Raw genomic sequence first — 24799 nt, forward strand, 5'->3', positions numbered from 1 at the left:
TTGTTTAAACGACAAAAATAGCGTTTTGTCCAATAGTAATAATTAGGACTAGGTTATTTCACTGTAAATATTAGTTCCTCTTGTTTCCCACAGACAATTGTAGTAAAACATTGGCACTTTAGCAAATGTTTAGCCAAATGGGCAATCTTTGTGGTTTAGTATCACTTTGATCTAAACATGTATTTACCTACCATAAGTAACACGAGGACACAAGTGAAGGTGTTCAACATTTCTCTTGATGGGGATACGCCCACTTGAGTATTCCCTGTGCGCAATGACGCGCGCGCCAACGTGGACACCTTTGTGTTGCCCACTGGTTACCACGCGTAACCAAAACCACGGCTTCTCCTGCTGAACAAAGCGCGGCGACTCAAATCCCCGGACCTATAGACAGCAACTGCAACACTAACATATGTTTTATTTTGCGTCTCGTGAGTAAAATAAATTCGATTAAGATAATTTGATGGTCGCCGCATGGAAATATGGAACTATCTACGGAATGACAGTTGCGCAACTCTGTTTCGGGTGTGACAAACAGCATTTGTGTCCTGCCGTGACTCATTTCTAGATTCTCAAGTATAGTCGCGGATAGCCTATTTAAAGGAGACATTACTTCTTGTTGAGGTGGCAGCTTGTTTACGGAGAAGTGCTCATATTTGACTCTTTTATGAAATCACGAGCCGATGTTTGGGTCACTGGATTATCCCTTTAAATCATCACGGATAACAAATTGTTAACTAGTTATTTTGCTGCAGGAGGCTGCTGGTGTAAAATTTGTTGGGGAGAGCTTCAGTTGATCTCTTCTGGGTGTGTGAGCTCCAAATGCATTCATTGCTGGATCGGAAGAAGAAAGAAGCCGGGGTTGGGATCGATCTGTCTCTGAGCTACTCGTTGCCCCAAGCTGCGAGGATGTTCAGCTGTGTGGGCTGCTTTTGGGTCTTCCTGTCCTCCGCTCTGGTCGCTATTTGTAGTTTCAGCTTTATATCATCTGCGTGGATTGTCAAGGACCATCTGAAAAACAAGGACTCGGTGAGCTTCGGTTTACTTTGGCACTGCTCGGAGTCCCTGGACCATATGTACAGATGCTACACCTTCGGAGGACTCGGGAAATTCGCTGAGATTCCATCCAGCTCGTGGCAGGTACACGATCATACATGGATCATACATGCAATACTTTAATTAATGTGTTATGGTAACAACTTAGTAAACAGTGTTGCGTACAATGGCAACAATGTTTATTACATTGTTATTACATCTCAATAATTTAGCAACTACATGATCATACAGTGGCTTCCAGATTCCACAAAGGATAGTGTTCATTATGTTGTCTGTGATGAGCAAACATACCCCTTTGTCTTATAAGACCAGCTGAGAGAGGACTTTGAGCCATTGCTGCTCCTGCATCACTGTCTTGAGTGTATTCAGGACTCCAATATAGTGACATTAGTGTTGTTGATGATGGACACCGCAGCATGCACAATCAATGAGATTGAACTAAATCCAACCAAACCCATAAACAGAACACTTGCTGAACACTGATCTCCCAAAGGAGTAGGTATATATTTCCATTAGGTGTTGTTCAAGCTCATAGTCAACAGGTGTTATTGAATTAGTTATGTCACAATGAAAGGTCCTTGCCCTCAGGTGAGACCTGTTGACAAGGCTGGGGTTGTGTATTTACCTTCACAGCAACAGGCTCTCTGGTGGATGGATGGAGAGGCCGTGTGCCATCAGTGTCTATGTTGGCTAATCTCTCACCAGCAGAGGGCAAGTGTTTGACACCTTATCTGGCCGATATATGGGTTTCTATTCTACCACTATTACGGATTAGGTACCATTAATAGGTAGTAAAGTACACTCAGGGAGGCGTAGCTACAGTAGTAATGAACTGTAAAACTAGCAATAAGGACCTGACGTTTCTTATGTTACTATTCATTCTGAGATAAATTGTTTGTTGGAGCTAAGGAGCTGGGCCATGGTTTGCATGGCAGTTGAGTGAGATGACAGTATTGTAGTGCCATAGGGAATCTCTCACATCACACACTTCCACCTTCAGTCAGTGGTCTTGTTTCTTTAATTCTCAGAGGATAACTGGTTACATAACTACCTCCAGCCACAGACCCAGACACTGGTTACAGTTCCCTAGGATTTCAGGTTTTCCTATTCAGAATATGAATGCTTTGCTTTGACAAAGCATAGCATAGTGCTTCATTTAGTTACGGTCATTAATGGGTCACAAACTATGAGGGAGAGATGCTCTTGCTCCTCTTGTTAAATAGTTGATGGTTTTTAACAATCAATGGTCTTAATGTAGTAGCAGTGATCCAGTTTTGAAAACGTGCCAACAAGGATGAATCTTCAGTCTGTAAACACTAAAAATCTGTCATAAATAGCATTTAACATTTTGAAGTCCATTCAAAACAGAATGAGGGCATGTGCTAAGAAAAGACTGGGGTAAAGCTATGGGACCTTGTGCTAAGTTAAATCAAGAGATGGCTGTCTAAGTGACTATGTTGGCTAACTTCCCGCTAAATGGAATGTGTGATTGTGTAAGTTATCTTATTTGCATCTCTGGGGCAGCCAGAAGCATGGGCCCCCCCGGGAGTCCAGTTGCATTGCACCATGGGTATTCCCGTAGAGCTGTTCAGTGCATTCCAGTCCTTTTCATTCTGGATTATAAAAAGCAGGCCAGTTGGAGCCACGACCATGCTGTAAAAAAAAAAAACTGCAATATCGCACCAGCTTCCTCAGGAGTTATGATTATGTATGAGCAGGATAAATTAACATATATAATTAAGTGGCAGTTCAGATGTTGTAGCTAGGGGCTGTGTGCAGCAAAGAATCAAATGCGTAGCTACTATAGTTTTCCCACACAGGTAGAAGATGGGGTTTATACTGGATCAGGCAAACAGGTCTGAACAGAGTACACAAAGCAGAGCAGAATGGGTGAATAATTCTAGTACTTTTAGCCCTTCATGTTTTCAAATGATGGAGATTCAGGTGTTTGTGGATAGGAGGTACTGTATTGCTGATGGGGAATTCCATGTATTTGTGCTGGCAACTAATGTTCCAGGGACCTTTGAAGAGTGTTATCACTTTATTTGAAGGGTTTCATCTCTGGGTTTTGACACATTTTGGAGAGCCAGGCAATACAGTACCTTTAGTACCCAGAGAGTTGATAACTGAGTGAAGTATACACACCCAAAACACAATTATAGAAATGTTATTGCCAACGACACACCAGAACGGCTTTCTAAGAGGGGTTGTTGAGTGGTCTAGTCTCAATTCTGACATAAATTGACTTGAACATCAGAGATAAGGTTTGAATATTGCTGTCTATCAATGATTCCCAACCATATTTACAGAGCATGAGCAATTTTGACAAAAAGTGAGTGTACAAAACACTAGGAACACCTGCTCTTTCCATGAGATTAGACTAACCAGGTGAAAGCTATGATCCCTTATTGATGTCACCTGTTAAATCCACTTCAATCAGTGTAGGGGAGGAGACTGGTTAAAGAAGGATTTTTAAGCCTTGAGACAATTGAGACATGGATTGAGTATGTGTGCCATTCAGAGGGTAAATGGGCAAGACAAAATATTTCATTGCATTTGAACGGGGAATGGTACTAGGTGCCAGGCACACCGGTTTGAGTGTGTCAAGAACTGCATTTTCCCACTCAACAGTTTCCCGTGTTTATCAAGATTGGTCCACCACCCAAAGTCATCCAGCCAACTTTACACAACTGTGGGAAGCATTGGAGTCAACATGGGCCAGCATCACTGTGGAACGCTTTTGACACCTTGTAGAGTCCATGCCCTGATGAGGCTGTTCTGAGGACAAAAGGAGGTGCAACTCAATATTAGGATGATGTTCCTAATGCTTTGTACACACGGTGTATGTTGCCCTAAGTGTTGTGCAAAGTTGGTAGAATCTTTTTCAGGTGCTGCCACCAATTATTTACTCTGGGGTGTGAAGACGTACAGCTTTTTATTTTTTTATTTTTTCATTTTGAAAGTTTTCCATAATTTTCTTTCACTTTGAAAATATTGACTATGCTTTGTCGATCTGTAGGAAAAACATGAATCATTTTCAGATTGACATTTAAGGCTAAATTTAAAGACTGAATGGGGTGTGCAGACTTTCACTAGGCACTGTACATGGATAATTCTGTGATCAGGTTGGCCCAAGCACAGCATCATAGTATCCCATGCTGCGTCATAGTAGCATAGCATCCCAGCATCACGCCCCCATGACCATTAATAAGTTACGGCCCCCGCCTCACCCCCTCCAGGCAAATTCCGCTGATGCTCTTGTCCTCCTTTTTAAAACAACTCCACCTCCTCTCACCCATACACATTTACACACACACACACTCACTTACACAAAAACACACACGATATGCATCCCGAACACACAAAAACACATACACATGCGCACACAAATATGCACACACACACACCTACAAACACACATACTGTACATATGCATGCATGCACACACCAAGCGCACATGCACACTCACACACTAACTGCCCCCCCTCCAACATTTACATTACCACCCACAACCATCACCTTCTGTTCTCCTCTGTATATGACAGGTTAAAAGGTCCCCCTATCTCAGAAAGCATGGGGTCTGTGGAGTCCATCAGTGAGGGGCTGTGATCAGCTGGCCTACAATGAGAGCTCACACTGATTTGTGTGTGTACAGAGCCCAGTAAAGGGGACAGAACAAGAAGGAGGGCTTTGGCTTTCTCACACTCCCTCTGTGGCTGGCCTAGATGTGCTCTGGTTCTGTGTTCAATTTCTGTCCTCCCTCCATGCTTTAAAGCCCTGGTTGGCCTGCGCTGCCATCCAGCCTTGGCACTGAGGAGCCAGCCAAGAGATGTGCCAGGCTGCAGCCCTGACTGGCAAGCCTGATAGTGTCTTATACAGTGGCAACTAGCTCTGGGATGGAATGAGTGTGTTAAACAAACAGGTTGTAAACACATGCACAGATGTAAGACCTGATCTCATAGAATAGAACACAAACGTGTTGCAATGGAATTATACAGTAATTATACTCTATTACGAAGTTCTATAAGCAGTCAATATATAATATAATACATTTTATAAACAGAATTTTATAGTTTAATATAATATTAAGGAATGAACTGAAACGGAGGGGATTATTAGAATCAACCCTGATTATATCAAGTAATTTCTCCACCTCTGTTACGAATAACTAAGAGTAGTGGATGGAATCAGGCGCAGAGAGCAGGGTTCTGTCGTTTATCAAATTTATTACACCGGTGCAACCGAAAAATGATCACGCCAACACACAGGGCGTATATAGGTTGCCAGTCCAAAACAACAGGACAAAATAGACCAGAGAATAAAGATAAGAAAACAAATCACACCATCAAACACAGAGTAACAAAAAACAAGCCCGCACAAAATACCCAGCGGGCCTAGTGCCCTTAAGTACCCTACAAACAAACCCTAATACAAAACAGGTGTACCCAATTAACCACTAACCAACACAAACGGAAAAGGAATCGATGGCAGCTAATAGGCCGGTGACGACGACCGCCGAGCCCCGCCCGAACAGGAAGAGGCAACCTCTTCAGCGAGGTTCGTGACAGTACCCCCCCCCCTGACGCGCGGCTCCCGCAGCGCGCCGACCCCGGCCTCAAGGACAACCCGGAGGACGAGGCGCGGGGCGATCCGTGTGGAGGCGGTGGAAATCCCTCAAGAGGGAAGGATCTAAAATGTCCCTCCCCGGTACCCAGCACCTCTCCTCCGGACCGTACGCCTCCCAATCCACGAGGTAGTGCAGACCCCTCACCCGGTGTCTCGAGTCCAGAATAGCTCGTACTGTGTACGCCGGGGGACCCCTCGATGTCCAGAGGGGGTGGAGGGACCTCCGGTACCTCATTGTCTTGTAGGGGACCAGCTACCACCGGCCTGAGGAGAGACACATGAAACGAGGGGTTAATGCTATAATAAGAGGGAAGTTGCAATCTATAACAAACCTTGTTTATCCTCCTCAGGACTTTAAATGGCCCCACACACTGCGGCCCCAGCTTCCGGCAGGGCAGGCGGAGGGGCAGGTTTCGGGTCGAGAGCCAGACCCTGTCCCCTGGTGCGAACATCGGGGCCTCACTACGGTGGCGGTCAGCGTCTCTCTCCTGCCGTTCACTGGCCTGCCTGAGAGAATCCTGGACTGCCCGCCAGGTCTCTCTAGAGCGCTGTACCCACTCCTCCACCGCAGGAGCCTCGGTCTGACTCTGATGCCACGGAGCCAGGACCGGCTGGTAGCCCAGTACGCATTCGAATGGCGACATATTCGTAGACGAATGCCGAAGAGAGTTCTGGGCCAATTCTGCCCACGGAACGTACCTCGCCCATTCTCCTGGCCGGTCCTGGCAATACGACCTCAGAAACCTACCCACTTCCTGGTTTACTCTCTCCACCTGCCCATTACTTACGGGGTGATAACCAGAGGTAAGGCTGACCGAGATCCCCAGACGCTCCATAAACGCCTTCCAAACCCGGGACGTGAACTGGGGACCCCGATCGGAGACTATATCCTCTGGAACCCCATAGTGCCGGAAGACGTGGGTAAATAGAGCCTCTGCAGTCTGTAGGGCCGTAGGAAGACCAGGCAATGGGAGGAGACGGCAGGACTTAGAGAACCGATCCACAACGACCAGAACGGTAGTGTTCCCCTGAGATGGGGGAAGATCAGTAAGGAAATCTACCGAGAGATGGGACCATGGCCGTTGTGGAACCGGGAGGGGCTGTAACTTCCCTCTAGGAAGGTGCCTAGGAGCCTTACTCTGGGTGCATACCGAACAGGAGGAGACATAGAGCCTCACATCCCTAGCTAAAGTGGGCCACCAGTATTTCCCCCTAAGACCCCGCACTGTCCTATCAATCCCCGGATGACCCGCAGACGGTAGTGTGTGAGCCCACCGAATCAATTTATCACGAACACCAAGCGGTACGTAACTTCGACCAGTTGGACACTGTATAGGCGCAGGTTCAACCCTCAACGCCCGCTCGATGTCCGCGTCCACCTCCCATACCACTGGGGCCACCAGCCGAGAGGCTGGAAGGATGGGAGTGGGTTCGATGGACCGGTCCTCGGTGTCATAGAGACGGGACAGCGCGTCGGCCTTAGTGTTGAGGGAACCTGGTCTGTAAGAGATCGTAAATCTAAAACGTGTAAAGAAGGGACGGAGCTTTGGTGGCGTGCCCGAGCGCTGAGACAGCACGGCTCCAACTCCAGCCTCGGACGCATCCACCTCCACTATGAATGCTAACGAAGGGTCCGGATGCGCCAACACGGGAGCTCCGGTGAACAGTACCTTCAACTGGTTGAAGGCTCCATCAGCCTCTGCTGACCACCGCAGACGCACCGGTCCCCCCTTCAGCAGTGAGGTAATGGGTGCCGCTACTTGACCAAAACCCCGGATAAACCTCCGGTAGTAATTGGCAAACCCTAAAAACCGCTGCACCTCCTTTACCTTGGTCGGAGTCGGCCAATTACGCACGGCGTTAACGCGGTCACACTCCATCATCATCCCCGAGCTGGAAATGCGATAACCCAGGAAGGAAACGGCTGGTTTGGAGAGCACACATTTCTCAGCCTTGACGTATAGGTCATGCTCCAGCAGTCGCCCAAGAACCCTGCGCACCAAGGAAACATGCGCGGCGCGTGTGGTAGAATAAATCAAGATGTCATCAATATAGACTACCACACCCTGCCCGTGCAAGTCCCTAAGAATCTCATCTACAAAGGATTGGAAGACGGCTGGAGCATTCTTCAACCCATACGGCATGACGAGGTACTCATAGTGGCCTGATGTGGTACTAAACGCTGTTTTCCACTCGTCTCCTCCCCGAATACGCACCAGATTATACGCGCTCCTGAGGTCCAGTTTTGTGAAGAACCGCGCTCCGTGGAATGATTCCACCGCCGTAGCGATGAGAGGTAGCGGATAACTAAAACCCACGGTGATCGAATTGAGACCTCGATAATCAATGCACGGACGCAGACCTCCCTCCTTTTTCCTCACAAAAAAGAAACTCGAGGAGACGGGTGACATGGAGGGCCGAATGTACCCCTGTCTCAGAGCTTCCGTGACATATGTCTCCATAGCCAACGTCTCCTCCTGTGACAGTGGGTACACATGACTCTGGGGAAGTGCAGTGTTCTCCTGGAGGTTTATCACGCAATCCCACCATCGATGAGGTGGTAATTTGGTCGCTTTCTTCTCACTAAAAGCGATAGCCAAATCGGCATATTCTGGGGGAATGCGCACGGTGGAAACCTGGTCTGGACTCTCCACCGTCGTGGCACCGATGGAAACTCCTATACACCTCTTTGAACACTCGTCTGACCACCCCTTAAGAGCCCCCTGTTTCCAGGAAAAAACGGGATTGTGAATATCCAGCCAGGGAACCCCCAACACCACCGGGAACCCAGGTGAATCAATAAGGTAGAAACTGATCCTCTCCCTATGATTCCCCTGCGTTACCATGTCCAGTGGAATCGTGGCCTCCCTGACCAGCCCTGACCCTAACGGTCGGCTATCTAAGGAGTGCACGGGGATAGGTGGGTCTATCTGCACTAACGGAATACCCAATTTACGGGCGAGTCCACAATCCATAAAACTCCCAACTGCGCCTGAATCGACTAGCGTCTTATGCTGAAGAGAGGGGAAAAACGCAGGGGAAAAAATTAACAAAAACATGTGACCAACAGGGAGCTCTGACTGAGTTTGGTGCTTACTCACCTGGGGTGGCCGAGGAGTGTTCCGCCGACCATCTCGACTCCCAGAGGGACTCCTCCAACACCGGTCCGAAGTGTGTCCTCTCGGTCCACAATAAAAGCAGGAGGAGCCCCCTCTGGTCCCCCTAGATGCAGCTCCTCCCAACTCCATCTGAGTGGGAGTGGGAGAGCTGGAAGGTGGAATTAACAGGACCCCTTCTGAACGCCCGCGGGCAGCTAGCAGGTTGTCCAATCGAATAGACATGTCTATAAGTTCATCCAGGGAGAGAGTTGTGTCTCTGCAAGCTAGCTCCCGGTGGACATCCTCCCGGAGACTAGACCGGTAATGGTCCATCAGGGCCCTGTCATTCCACCCAGCACCAGCAGCTAGGGTCCTAAACTCCAACGCGAAGTCCTGCGCGCTCCTCATCTCCTGTCTGAGGTGGAACAGTCGCTCACCCGTCGCTTTACCCTCTGGTGGATGATCGAACACAGCTCGGAAACGGCGGGTGAACTCCAGGTAGTTGTCCCGAGCCGCGTCTGGACTGTTCCAGACCGCGTTAGCCCAGTCCAGGGCCTTGCCCGTTAAACAGGAGACGAGGAGGCCCACACTCTCCTCACCCGAGGGAGCCGGACGCACGGTAGCCAGGTAGAGCTCTAGCTGGAGCAAAAATCCCTGGCACCCAGCCGCTGCTCCATCGTACTCCCTCGGGGGGGAGAGACGCAGCGCGCTGGACCCAGAGGACGACGTAGGTGGAGTAGGTGTTGAAGGTGGTGTCGGCAGTGGGAGAGCTGAGATAGACGTCGGTAGACCACTCCTCTCCCATCGTTCCATACTCTCCATCATCTGATCCATCACGGTACCAATCCGATGGAAGACAGCTGTGTGGTGATGGACGCGCTCCTCCATAGTGGGGAGAGGGGTGGTCGCTGCTCCTGCTGACTCCATTTCTTCGGTGCGGGCTTCTGTTACGAATAACTAAGAGTGGTGGATGGAATCAGGCGCAGAGAGCAGGGTTCTGTCCTTTATCAAATTTATTACACCGGTGCAACCGAAAAATGATCACGCCAACACACAGGGCGTATATAGGTTGCCAGTCCAAAACAACAGGACAAAATAGACCAGAGAATAAAGATAAGAAAACAAATCACACCATCAAACACAGAGTAACAAAAAACAAGCCCGCACAAAATACCCAGCGAGCCTAGTGCCCTTAAATACCCTACAAACAAACCCTAATACAAAACAGGTGTACCCAATTAACCACTAACCAACACAAACGGAAAAGGAATCGATGGCAGCTACCGAACAGGAAGAGGCACCCTCTTCAGCGAGGTTCGTGACAACCTCTCTCATAAGACTAACTGAGTTGTGTTGATGTTATTGTCCTCAAAGCAGCCTGAGTCCTGCCTGCGTATTCTGGGGCAGCAATTGACAGGTTGGTAGATGTCAGTCAGTCCAGGTATTAGTGGTTGCCAGGTTGGAGGAAGTGTTAGCTCGGGGCTTGTACTCAGACCTGCTGCTTGGTAAAGTGTGAAGGAGGAGGAGGTGGTGCTCGTCTCACCTGCCAGAAGAATTTCACTTCAATTGTTAGTAGTTTAGTGTGCTTCCAGCAGCTGAAGGCTGGTATCGTCTGGCTCCACCCACAGCTGTAAACACTGGCACTGTTGGATTAACCTGGGCCTGTAGCATGCTGGATTAACCTGGCCCTGTAGCATGCTGGATTAACCTGGCCCTGTAGCATGCTGGATTAACCTGGCCCTGTAGCATGCTGGATTAACCTGGGCCTGTAGCATGCTGGATTAACCTGGCCCTGTAGCATGCTGGATTAACCTGGCCCTGTAGCATGCTGGATTAACCTGGCCCTGTAGCATGCTGGATTAACCTGGCCCTGTAGCATGCTGGATTAACCTGGCCCTGTAGCATGCTGGATTAACCTGGCCCTGTAGCATGCTGGATTAGTGCTCCGTTTTGACACATCCAACTGCTGTGTGAATGGTGTGTGCGTGTGTCATCTATATGTGAGTGTATCTGTGTGTGTGCGTGTGCGTGTACTTCTACAAAGATTGTCATGGTTGCAATGTAGATGAGTCATAGCCAGTCTCCAGAAACAGTGATTGGAAAATGTAGAAGTTCATCCTCATCTTTTGTTTTTCTTCAGAAAATGTCAGGTTAATAAACCTGAGATTCCCAGGGTTTAGAGGGGCCAGTTTTCAAGCAATCAACTCAACAATGCAATACACAACACAATCCTCTTCTCAGACTTCCATACAGAGCTGCCAAAATGATGAGTCACATATTGTCCTTTCAGGCATCTTGTTTTAAATACCAAATTTAAGTCTGTGAAAAACACTTCCTTCCTTATATACAGTTGAAGTCGGAAGTTTACATAGACCTTAGCCAAATACATTTAAACTCAGATTTTCACAATTCCTGACATTTAATCCTAGTAAAAATTCCCTTTCTTAGGTCAGTTAGGATCACCACTTTATTTTAAGAATGTGAAATGTCAGAATAATAGTAGAGAGAATGATTTATTTCAGCTTTTATTTCTTTCATCACATTCCCAGTGGGGCATAAGTTTACATACACTCAATTAGTATTTGGTAGCATTGCCTTTAAATTATTTAACTTGGGTCAAACGTTTTGGGTAGCCTTCCACAAGCTTCCCACAATGAGTTGGGTGAATTTTGGCCCATTCCTCCTGACAGCTGCTGTAACTGAGTCAGGTTTGTAGGCCTCCTTGCTCGCACAAGCTTTTTCAGTTCTGCCCACACATTTTCTATGGGATTGAGGTCAGGGCTTTGTGAGGGCCACTCCAATAGCTTGACTTTGTTGTCCTTAAGCCATTTTGTCACAACTTTGTAGTTTGAAGGTAGGCCTTGAAATACATCCAGAGGTACACCTCCAATTGACTCAAATGATGTCAATTAGCCTATCAGAAGCTTCTAAAGCCATGACATCATTTTCTGGAATTTTCTGAAAAATTATTTGTGTCATGCTGTAACGGCGTTCTTCGTTTGTCAAAAGAGAGTCGGACCGAAATGCAGTGTAGTGGTTACTCATGACTTTAACAGAAAAAAGTGACACATGAAATAACTATACAAAATACAAAACAACAAACGGAACGTGAAACCTAATTACAGCCTATCTGGTGAAACTACACAGAGACAGGAACAATCACCCACGAAATACACAGCGAAACCAGGCTACCTAAATACGGTTCCCAATCAGAGACAACGAGAATCACCTCACTCTGATTGAGAACCGCCTCAGGCAGCCAAGCCCATACAATACCCCTACTCAACCGTAATCCCAATAATACAAAAACCCCAATACGAACCACAACATATAAACCCATGTCACACCCTGGCCTGACCAAACATATAACGAAAACACAAAATACAATGACCAAGGCGTGACACATGCACAAAGTAGATGTCCTAACCTACTTGCCAAATCTATAGTTTGTTAACAAGACACTCGTGGAGTGGTTGAAAAACAAGTTTTAATGACTCCAACCTAAGTGTATGTAAACTTCCGACTTCAATTGTAAAACCCCCCCTAAACATTCATAGTCCATAGCAACAGAACGAAGCTGGCTCTGAGTGGAAGTGGAATGCTCTTCAAATGGAATTAACTGAACCTTGGGGTGGGGTTGGACAGTCCAGGCAATGCTTATATCTTTCTGCACTGTACCTATATGGCATCAGGGGAAGGAAGCAATGATGTGCTCCGCTTGAATCTGTTAAGGACCTCTGCCTGCCCAACAAAGTGGGGAGTCCAGCCCCAGGGTGTTATCAGAGGCTGCTGCTGCTACTGTAGGTAATAAAATGATGGACGAGGCCTGTGTGTGTGTGTGTGTGTGTGTGTGTGTGTGTGTGTGTGTGTGTGTGTGTGTGTGTGTGTGTGTGTGTGTGTGTGTGTGTGTGTGTGTGTGTGTGTGTGTGTGTGTGTGTGTGTGTGTGTGTGTGTTGGTCTCTACTCTCGAGGTCCTGGAACCTATCCTTGTTTTGAGAGAGGAAATAAGAAGCATGACATCTTGCAGGTTGGGCCAAGCCAGAAGCCAAGGTCCCAGAAGGGCCCACATATTACAATGGCACGGGAGTTAATGGATTCCCTGTCACTCCACAAGATATATACCAGTTACGCCCATGCACTTTCACAATGAAGAGTTGCAAAATCTCTCCAAATCGAAAGCACTCTGTCTGTCCTTTTCCTGGTGCAGCCTGAGGCTAAGGTTTTACTCCCTGTAGATTTACTGTTTGCGCTCACCAATGTCTCTGTGTAATGTTTCCTCTCCTCCCCTCCACTCTTTCAGTAGGAGTAGGCCTCCGATTCATGGCTAATGGGATAGCTAGCTAATGGGATAGCTAACTATGAGCTAATCCCATTAGTGGTGAAAGGTATTTGTCCAGGAATGTGTCCAGGAATCTCTACTATAGATGATGTTATGTGGCTTAATGATAGTAAGTGTGTCCCCAGCAAACCGGAAACATTCTCAGAACATTAACCATTAAGTTCTAGTTAGGGTTTTATCTAAAATTAGTATGATAACATCCCAAAAACAGTCAGAGAAGGTTTTAGATTAAAACATTTTAAAAAATGTATTAAATATCCTTGGAATGTTCTTTTAACATTCACTAAAATCTGTACATCTGTAACAACTGCCACAAAACATTACCCAAAAGTTCTCATTAGGTTTCCAGGTAATGTAATAACACAAATGTACCAGTAATGTTTTCCCAGCAAACCAAAATTGGTTTTGTTGAAGTTTACAGAACATTAGTTTGGTTGCGGCAAATGTTCACATAACACAAAAACTGTCCATTCGTTTTGAAGATTATAATATGTTTGTATAAAACATTCTCCTAATGTTGCAAGAATTGTGGGGACATCATGGCTGTAACTACATATGAGGACATTAGGAAGCAGAGGAGACCGAGAGAGGGGAAGCAGAGAGAGGTTATTGCAGTGGTTTCCAAATTTGGGGTCGGGACCCTGAGCTGGTCCCCTGAGAAAATCTGTACTAATCTTATCAAACAAGTTTGGAACTTAAATAACTTAAATGTTTTAATATGAACATCTCCACATGACCTATCTTCCCTATAGGCCTACAATAAAATACAATCAAAATGCAAACTTCTTTTTTTTTTAATCATACTGTTTCTTTTTGTCGCTGATGCTACGTTTCGGTATGAATCATTTCTCATATTTCCCTCCGTTAAGGGGTATACCATTACAATTATAGAAATAATAGGCTGTGTGTTTGTAGATCGACTGAGGTATGTTTATCCCCGTTTTGTTCCGTTTGCGTCCATTTAAGAAACGTTTTTCAACAGAATAAACTGAATGAATACACCCCTAATTACATGCAAATACAGGTCACTTTCATAGCAGCCACATAAAAACAGCATGATCACTTTGCTCATTAATTCCTTCTTGCATCTATGCGCTCTCCTCCTCTCACCTGTTCCCTTCGCTTGTGGATTTCAGTGCAGCTGTCTATGACCAGGCAAAACAACTTTCCAAGCCGAAGGTTCATATCATAACCGCTACACACAGCCAACATTGATGTCACCATATTAGCTAATGTCCTAGTCAACATAGCTTTTTATTTTTTTACCCCTTTTTCATGATATCCAATTGGTAGTTACAGTTTTGTCCCATCGCTGCAACTCCCATACGTACTCGGGAGAGGCGAATGTCTAGAACCATGCGTCGTCCAAAACACGACTCTGCCGAGCCGCACTGCTTCTTGACACACTGCTCGCTTAACCCGGAAGGCAGCCCTGCTAATGTTGGAGGAAACACTGTGCAACTGGCGACTGCATCTGCGTGCACTGCGCCCGGCCCGCCACAGGAGTCACTAGTGTGCAATGGGACAAGGACATCCCTTCTGGCCAAACCCTCCCCTTTTTTTGTGGTCGGTCACCCTCTCTAAGCATGAGTGGAAGTGCACCATCCCAAAATGCACTGGATGTGTAATACAGCAATCTAGGAGGAGATGGAGAAGGGGCTGGAAATGATTTAGACAACAGATGATGAGGTGTCCTTTGACAGCTCAGCTTATGAGAAATCAGGTGTGTGTGGTAAAATGCTTCTGTAAGCAGGTTGCTGGAGTCCCTGAGCTGACAAGGTACAAACCTGTCACTCTACCCCTGAACAAGGCATTTAACCCACTGGTGCCAAAACGAATGGCTACAATTGACATCCATCCTGTTGTGGCACTTCTGAATGTATTAAATTCTCTATAGGCTTGACACCATTTCGCTCCACCCTCTCTATGTGTATGTGTGTCTTTTAGTAGGGTTGGGATAAAGCTGAACTCAACTTTCCCTTGTACATTTGTGGACATAGGAGAATAAAATAATCTTCTTTTGCTGTCAAGGTCCATTTGATCATAGTAGTTCATGGTGAACAGGTTTACCTGTAAGCAAAGCCCCAGTTCCTCAGAGCCCATTCATTCCCAACTGAAATCTCATCTATTGCCGGTTTGGTCGTCAGTCGGTCAGTGGTCTGGGTCTGGCTGATGTTGAGCCAGTTCAGAGGGCAATCCAATTTCAAACTAATTTAGCTCATGTGATTGAGAGAAGCTCAGACATTTGTCAGTGGGGTCAAATTGTTATAGGCCTGGGATGTAGGATTCTGGGTCAGGATTTGTGGCTTTGAGTGAGTTTGGTGGTGAAGGCAGACAAATGGTGTTGCAGGGGGTCAGGTGACTTTGAGTGAGTGTGATGATATAGGCAGACATATGAGGTTTCAGGGGGTCAGGTGGCTTTGGGTGGGTGTGATGATAGAGGCAGACACAGGGGGGTCAGGTGACTTTGAGTGAGTGTGATGATATAGGCAGACATATGAGGTTTCAGGGGGTCAGGTGGCTTTGGGTGGGTGTGATGATAGAGGCCGAGACAGGGGGTTTAGGGGGGTCAGGTGGCTTTGGGTGGGTGTGATGATAGAGGCAGACACAGGGGGTTTAGGGGGTCAGGTGGCTTTGGGTGGGTGTGATGAAAGAGGCAGACATATGATGTTTCAGGGGGTCAGGTGGCTTTGGGTGAGTGTGATGATAGAGGCAGACGCAGGGGGGTCAGGAGGAGTAACACAAGGGGACTGAGATTTAACCTGATGCCTACAGTGTGATGGATGAAACAGGTGGGCCTGAAGGAGATACAGAAGAATGGAGAGATGGAAAGAGAAAGAGACAGAGAGAGATGGAGAGACATAGAAACGGATGCAGGTGTTCTCTTACTCACCTGTCGCGACTTCCGCCGAAATCGGCTCCTCTCCTTGTTCATCGCCGCTCCATTTTTCATTGATCCATTTGTTTTGTCTTGTTCCCTGCACACCTGGTTTTCATTCCCCAATCAATCCATATGTATTTATTGCTCTGTTCCCCATTATATATTTGTGTAAGATTGTTTGTGTTACTTGTATTTTGGAATTGTGGATATTGTTACTTTTTGTGTTTGGGCACATTTTATGTTACTTTGTGCTGTCATTTTGGACCAGAATAAAAAGTGCGCCTGTTCACTACACTCTGCTCTCCTGCACCTGACCTCCAATACACACACCTAACACCACGAGGGGACCAATCCTTTGAATGTATCCCTATGTGGCTGTTACGTCATATACTGAACAGGCAAATCTCACTCACTTCTTATTTCAGAACTATAATGAGAATTGTGGCAAAAGAAATAGCTTTATGTAACTTGTATTTTGCTGGCTGAATTCAACCCACTGCAGCAATTGCATCAACTCTGTCTCTCGCATCCTCAAATTAGTATCTTCCTCTGCTGAACTTTTACTCTTTGCTTTTGTTATATTTAAGACCATCTGGTCAGCAATTCCCAGGTAGAAACAGATCTGTGGCTTACTAATCAAGAACAGGGATGGGGGGATGGAGGAGGTAGAGAATAAATGGAGAGAAACTGAGAGAGATTGCGAGAGAGAGAAAGAGACAGAGAGAGAAATAGGAGAGACCGACAGAGAAGGATGGAGAGGGAGAGAGAGAGAGCGATGTAGAGAGTGACTCAGGAAGCTGCTGAGTCAGGCTGTTTTGCATGTCTGCTGTCCATTTGTCTACCAGCATGTCATCCCACCGCCTGCCTCCATTGTAGACCCAGAGGGTAGTTTATGTATTGATTTAACAGGCAACGCTCAAACATTTCTTTTTTCCATAAATGAAAGATAGCTCACTTGACTTGATGCATGGAGCCAGGTTCAGGTTGTAGCCATGAGCTAGTCTCCATCAGTAGTCACTGCACAGAGGCCAGGGATAATGGAGGAAAGCAAGAGTGGAAAAGAACACTTCAGCACTAATGCTGTAAATCACCCAACAAATGTTGTACAAGGTTGATGTACTGTAGCCAGCATCTAAAAGAGGGAGAACAGCATTTCTTTTTGATTATATCATCTTGAATTATAGATGATTTAGGGAGGCCCATGTGGGCCCTCCATGGCTGTCTCTATAGAAATTGGATCTAGCTCTCTCTCTTTCTCTCTACCCAAAGAAAAATATCAAACATGATTTTCAGGGTACTCTTCTAAAGCGCTCAAACACAAAGTGCTTCAAAGCCTTTTTAAACATCTTTAAGAGTCAGGCGATTCCTGCAGCTTGAGAATTTTTAAAAAAAATTCTTTAGGAGTAGAATTCTGTAGAGTTAAATTAACACTACATGTAGGTAGAGGGGACACAACCTGTTTAGCTGATATTTGAAATATATACAGCTAAATGTCCAGTATATCTACCTGTTGTTGTCAGAGCAACTCAGGAAGCCTGGCAAATTAAGCTTTTGAAAGTATGATTTGCTGGAGGCGTCGTTTCTGTAATCCATCCTTGCTCGTTTGTTATCATGACACATTCAGGTAATAACCACAAGTGTAGAGCTGACTCTGGTTGTTTCTGAGGTAATCTACAGCAAGGAGTTTGTTTGTAATCTATTCCATTTTTTTGTTATACCAAAACAAAAACTTTGACAACAACTTTAAACAAGACAGCCACTAATGATTACCTCTTTAACACAATGGCCTAAAATAAAATGAGTGTTCCCAATTATTTTGATTTCAAACTACAAAAAAGCAAGTAGTTAATCCACTACCAATTCGCTCATATTCTGTGTAGATCCCAGTAGGGAATAGTGCAGTGGTTATAGTCTGTCAGTAACGACTGGATAAGATTAGTTTTATTCCCAATTTATCCCAGGCCTCTGAACACAACAAGTTAACTCTGATTAATTAAGCACCCAGCACATAGTGACAAACCCCTCCTTTACGGCTAAGGTTCCACAGCGTATTGTTGTTCAGTTGCATCATTTCCAATCGAAATGATGAGAATATTCTCTCTCTCTCTCTCTCTCTCTCTCTCTCTCTCTCTCTCTCTCTCTCTCTCTCTCTCTCTCTCTCTCTCTCTCTCTCTCTCTCTCTCTCTCTTCCTCATAAGGAAATTATGTTACAAGCTGATGCAACTTTGTTTCAAACACAGCAATTCAGTTAATTTACCTCTGTGTAGAGCATCTAACCTCGAGACATGTCATGATTTCTGAAAGTATGACAGACTCTAAGGTTCCTCTTTGTAATGTTTTGAAAGTATGACGGACTCCAAGGTTCGTCTTTGTAATGTTTTGAAAGTATGACGGACTCCAAGGTTCCTCTTTGTAATGTTTTGAAAGTATGACGGACTCCAAGGTTCCTCTTTGTAATGATTTCTGAAAGTATGACAGACTCCAAGGTTCCTCTTTGTAATGTTTTGAAAGTATGACGGACTCCAAGGTTCCTCTTTGTAATGTTGTTGAAAGTATGACGGACTCCAAGGTTCCTCTTTGTAATGTTTTGAAAGTATGACAGACTCCAAGGTTCGTCTTTGTAATGTTTTGAAAGTATGACGGACTCCAAGGTTCCTCTTTGTAATGATTTTGAAAGTATGACGGACTCCAAGGTTCCTCTTTGTAATGATTTTGAAAGTATGACGGACTCCAAGGTTCCTCTTTGTAATGTTTTGAAAGTATGACGGACTCCAAGGTTCCTCTTTGTAATGTTTTGAAAGTATGACGGACTCCAAGGTTCCTCTTTGTAATGTTTTGAAAGTATGACGGACTCCAAGGTTCCTCTTTGTAATGATTTTGAAAGTATGATGGACTCCAAGGTTCCTCTTTGTAATGTTTTGAAAGTATGACGGACTCCAAGGTTCCTCTTTGTAATGTTTTGAAAGTATGACGGACTCCAAGGTTCCTCTTTGTAATGTTTTGAAAGTATGACGGACTCCAAGGTGCCTCTTTGTAATGATTTTGAAAGTATGACGGACTCCAAGGTTCCTCTTTGTAATGTTTTGAAAGTATGACGGACTCCAAGGTGCCTCTTTGTAATGATTTTGAAAGTATGACGGACTCCAAGGTTCCTCTTTGTAATGATTTTGAAAGTATGACGGACCCCAAGGTTCCTCTTTGTAATGTTTTGAAAGTATGACGGACTCCAAGGTTCCTCTTTGTAATGATTTTGAAAGTATGACGGACCCCAAGGTTCCTCTTTGTAATGTTTTGAAAGTATGACGGACTCCAAGGTTCCTCTTTGTAATGTTTTGAAAGTATGACGGACTCCAAGGTTCCTCTTTGTAATGATTTTGAAAGTATGACGGACCCCAAGGTTCCTCTTTGTAATGTTTTGAAAGTATGACGGACTCCAAGGTTCCTCTTTGTAATGATTTTGAAAGTATGACGGACCCCAAGGTTCCTCTTTGTAATGTTTTGAAAGTATGACGGACTCCAAGGTTCCTCTTTGTAATGATTTCTGAAAGTATGACGGACCCCAAGGTTCCTCTTTGTAATGATTTCTGAAAGTATGACGGACTCCAAGGTTCCTCTTTGTAATGATTTCTGAAAGTATGACGGACCCCAAGGTTCCTCTTTGTAATGATTTCTGAAAGTATGGCGGACTCCAAGGTTCCTCTTTGTAATGTTTTTGAAAGTATGGCGGACTCCAAGGTTCCTCTTTGTAATGTTTTGAAAGTATGACGGACTCCAAGGTTCCTCTTTGTAATGATTTCTGAAAGTATGACGGACCCCAAGGTTCCTCTTTGTAATGATTTCTGAAAGTATGACGGACTCCAAGGTTCCTCTTTGTAATGTTGTTGAAAGTATGACGGACTCCAAGGTTCCTCTTTGTAATGTTTTGAAAGTATGACGGACTCCAAGGGTCCTCTTTGTAATGTTTTGAAAGTATGACGGACTCCAAGGTTCCTCTATGTAATGATTTCTGAAAGTATGACAGACTCCAAGGTTCCTCTTTGTAATGTTTTGAAATAATGATGGACTCCAAGGTTCCTCTTTGTAATGATTTCTGAAAGTATGACGGACCCCAAGGTTCCTCTTTGTAATGATTTCTGAAAGTATGACAGACTCCAAGGTTCCTCTTTGTAATGATTTCTGAAAGTATGACGGACTCCAAGGTTCCTCTTTGTAATGTTTTGAAAGTATGACAGACTCCAAGATTCCTCTTTGTAATGTTTTTGAAAGTATGACGGACTCCAAGGTTCCTCTTTGTAATGTTTTTGAAAGTATGACGGACTCCAAGGTTCCTCTTTGTAATGTTTTGAAAGTATGACGGACTCCAAGGTGCCTCTTTGTAATGATTTTGAAAGTATGACGGACCCCAAGGTTCCTCTTTGTAATGATTTCTGAAAGTATGACGGACTCCAAGGTTCCTCTTTGTAATGATTTCTGAAAGTATGACGGACTCCAAGGTGCCTCTTTGTAATGTTTTGAAAGTATGACGGACTCCAAGGTTCCTCTTTGTAATGTTTTGAAAGTATGACGGACTCCAAGGTTCCTCTTTGTAATGTTTTGAAAGTATGACGGACTCCAAGGTGCCTCTTTGTAATGTTTTTGAAAGTATGACGGACTCCAAGGGTCCTCTTTGTAATGATTTCTGAAAGTATGACGGACTCCAAGGTTCCTCTTTGTAATGTTTTGAAAGTATGACGGACTCCAAGGTTCCTCTTTGTAATGTTTTGAAAGTATGACGGACTCCAAGGTTCCTCTTTGTAATGTTTTGAAAGTATGACGGACTCCAAGGTTCCTCTTTGTAATGTTTTGAAAGTATGACAGACTCCAAGGTTCCTCTTTGTAATGTTTTGAAAGTATGACGGACTCCAAGGTTCCTCTTTGTAATGATTTTGAAAGTATGACGGACTCCAAGGTTCCTCTTTGTAATGTTTTTGAAAGTATGACGGACTCCAATTTTTTATTTATTTTGAAAAAAGCAAGCAGGTGTCTGAAACTTTCTTCTTTACTATCCTGGACTTATAGGAAGGATCCTTACATTGATTTGGATTAGAGAGTTAATTGCCGTTGAACATGTTGCTATATACAACTGCCAAAATATGGGAAACACTTCAGTAAATGAGGCATACAAAGTATATTGAAAGCAGGTGCTTCCACACAGGTGTGATTCCTGAGTTAATTAAGCAATTAACATCCCATCATGCTTAGGGTCAGGTATAAAAAATGGCCAGTTACCCATTATTTTTTCTACCATGGCTAGAATAGGAGATACAGTGCCTTGCGAAAGTATTCGGCCCCCTTGAACTTTGCGACCTTTTGCCACATTTCAGGCTTCAAACATAAAGATATAAAACTGTATTTTTTTGTGAAGAATCAACAACAAGTGGGACACAATCATGAATTGGAACGACATTTATTGGATATTTCAAACTTTTTTAACAAATCAAAAACAAAAAAATTGGGAGTGCAAAATTATTCAGCCCCCTTAAGTTAATACTTTGTAGCGCCACCTTTTGCTGCGATTACAGCTGTATCTCTCTCCTCCCCTGCATCCCTTTCTTCCTGTATCTCTCTCCTCTCATCTCATCTCTCTCTCCTCCTCTCATCTCTCTCTCCTCCTCTCATCTCTCTCTCCTACTCTCACTGCTCTCTCTGCATCTTCTCTCTCCTACTCTCACCGCTCTCTCCTCATCTCTCTCTCTCCTCCTCTCATCTCATCTCTCTCTCCTCCTCTCATCTCTCTCAGACAGCGTTTTCCACCACCATCAACAAAACACCAAGTGATGGAATTTCTGGTGGAAGAATGATGTCGCATCCTTCCAATAGAGTTCCAGACACGTGTAGAATCTGTGCCAAAGCGGATTGAAGCTGTTCTAGTGGCTCGTGGTGCCCAACGCCATATTAAGACACTATGTTGGTATTTCCTTTATTTTGGCAGTTACCTGTAGATGGATGATAGTTTTATCCCAACTAGTCTGTTAGCTGCTTTAATAAGCAGTAGTTAAGCAGTAGTGTTGGGGGCCAAGGCTGATAAAGTAGCGTTTCCAGTTGTTATGACATTGTACCATGTACATGAATTCTGAAATGTTCATTGGGGACCAGTGGTAGGCCAGGTCACACAGCAGCTGCCTGGCAGTGTGAGTCTGGGTGGACAGAGCATGAGAGGTACGCTCAGTGACGGCCTCAATCACACACTCTCTAACCATCTGTCTCCATACTAGGCTGACAAATCTCTGATCCTTTTTGACTGGTTGACAATATTCTCATATAGTTTTCTCTCATAAACTGAACATTTTCTCCAGAGTTTTGTTCCAACTTACTCAAAAGAGCTGTTTGATGTTTGACTCTTGTACCTCAGAACCCAGAACACTCCTGTCAGATGACTTCTAATCCTACATTCTGCGTTTCGAAGGCTTTGTAGTGATTATTACAAAGTTCTGTTAATCGGAGAGAAAATACTACGTTTTAGTGTGTATGGATGGAGAAGGAGCCTTTTATCATGTTTTTGATAATCCATTTAATTCATTTTTAAAGAAAGGGGGAAAGTCATGTGCTGTTTACCATAACTAACAGGGGTGGGTACAGTATGGTGAGATTATGCATATCTAATCATGCTGTTGGTAAATAAAACACCCACGGTGAAAACAAATGTTGTTACTATCAGACCTTCCAGAGTAAGGGAACATTGTATTTATAAGTGTGTGGGTTTGTACAGTATTACAGAAACAACTGATGTGGATTGGAAAATAATTAGAATACAGTATCTTCCATTCCTTTACTAACTCACCGCTCTCTCTGCATCTTCTCTCTCCTACTCTCACAGCTCTCTCTGCATCTTCTCTCTCCTACTCTCACCGCTCTCTCTGCATCTTCTCTCTCCTACTCTCACCGCTCTCTCTGAATCTTCTCTCTCCTACTCTCACCGCTCTCTCTGCATCTTCTCTCTCCTACTCTCACCGCTCTCTCTGCATCTTCTCTCTCCTACTCTCACCGCTCTCTCTGCATCTTCTCTCTCCTACTCTCACCGCTCTCTCTGCATCTTCTCTCTCCTACTCTCACCACTCTCTCTGCATCTTCTCTCTCCTACTCTCACCGCTCTCTCTGCATCTTCTCTCTCCTACTCTCACCGCTCTCTCTGCATCTTCTCTCTCCTACTCTCACCGCTCTCTCTGCATCTTCTCTCTCCTACTCTCACCGCTCTCTCTGCATCTTCTCTCTCCTACTCTCACCGCTCTCTCCTCATCTCTCTCTCCTACTCTCACCGCTCTCTCTGCATCCCTTTCTTCCTGTATCTCTCTCCTCCTCTCATCTCATATCTCTCTCCTCTTCTCATCTCTCTCTCCTCCTCTCATCTCTCTCTCCTACTCTCACTGCATCTTCTCTCTCCTACTCTCACCGCTCTCTCCTCATCTCTCTCTCTCCTCCTCTCATCTCTCTCTCCTACTCTCACCGCTCTCTCTGCATCCCTTTCTTCCTGTATCTCTCTCCTCCTCTCATCTCACCGCTCTCTCCTCATCTCTCTCTCTCTCCTCCTCTCATCTCTCTCTCCTACTCTCACTGCTCTCTCTGCATCTTCTCTCTCCTACTCTCACCGCTCTCTCTGCTTCCCTTTCTTCCTGTATCTCTCGCCTCATCTCATCTCTCTCTCCTCCTCTCATCTTCTCTCTACTCATCTCATCTCTCTGTCCTACTCTCACCGCTCTCTCTGCATCTTCTCTCTCCTACTCTCACCGCTCTCTCTGCATCTTCTCTCTCCTACTCTCACCGCTCTCTCTGCATCCCTTTCTTCCTGTATCTCTCTCCTCCTCTCATATCATCTCTCTCTCCTCCTCTCATCTCTCTCCTCCTCTCATCTCTCTCTCCTACTCTCACCGCTCTCTCTGCATCTTCTCTCTCCTCCTCTCATCTCACCACTCTCTCTGCATCCCTTTCTTCCTGTATCTCTCTCCTCCTCTCATCTCATCTCTCTCTCCTCCTCTCATCTCTCTCTCCTACTCTCACCACTCTCTCTGCATCTTCTCTCTCCTCTCAGCTCACCACTCTCTCTGCATCCCTTTCTTCCTGTATCTCTCTCCTCCTCTCATCTCATCTCTCTCTCCTCCTCTCATCTCTCTCTCCTACTCTCACCACTCTCTCTGCATCTTCTCTCTCCTCCTTTCATCTCACCGCTCTCTCTGCATCCCTTTCTTCCTGTATCTCTCTCCTCCTCATCTCACCGCTCTCTCTGCATCCCTTTCTTCCTGTATCTCTCTCCTCCTCTCACTGCTCTCTCCTCATCTCTCTCTCTCTCCTCCTCTCATCTCTCTCCCCTCCTCTCATATCTCTCTCCTCCTCTCACCGCTCTCTCCTCATCTCTCTCTCTCTCCTCCTCTCATCTCTCTCTCCTCCTCTCATCTCTCTCTCCTCCTCTCACCGCTCTCTCTGCATCCCTTTCTTCTTGTATCTCTCTCCTCCTCTCATCTCTCTCTCCTCCTCTCATCTCTCTCTCCTCTCACTGCTCTCTCTGCATCCTTTTCTTCTTGTATCGCTCTCCTCCTCTCACCGCTCTCTCCTCATCTCTCTCTCTCCTCATCTCATCTCTCTCTCCTCCTCTCATCTCTCTCTCCTCATCTCATCTCTCTCTCCTCCTCTCGTCTCATCTCTCTCTCCTCCTCTCATCTCTCTCTCCTACTCTCACCACTCTCTCTGCATCTTCTCTCTCCTCTCAGCTCACCACTCTCTCTGCATCCCTTTCTTCCTGTATCTCTCTCCTCCTCTCATCTCATC

The 24799-nt window shown here is 45.3% G+C and overlaps 1 protein-coding gene across 2 annotated transcripts in view; it reads left to right on the forward strand.

Annotated features, from left to right (window-relative positions):
- The first annotated feature begins 296 nt into the window (after positions 1-296).
- Positions 297-24799, forward strand: part of LOC118390079 (LHFPL tetraspan subfamily member 7 protein) — a 178102-nt gene continuing 153599 nt past the window's right edge. For both annotated transcript variants that reach the window (XM_035780273.2, XM_052457010.1), the window contains exon 1: positions 297-1140. In XM_035780273.2, coding sequence (XP_035636166.1) covers positions 823-1140 — 318 coding nt within the window. In that variant the 5' untranslated portion in view covers positions 297-822. The remainder of the gene's footprint in view (positions 1141-24799) is intronic.

Source organism: Oncorhynchus keta, chromosome 11, assembly GCF_023373465.1.
Source record: "Oncorhynchus keta strain PuntledgeMale-10-30-2019 chromosome 11, Oket_V2, whole genome shotgun sequence".
NCBI lineage: Eukaryota > Metazoa > Chordata > Actinopteri > Salmoniformes > Salmonidae > Oncorhynchus > Oncorhynchus keta.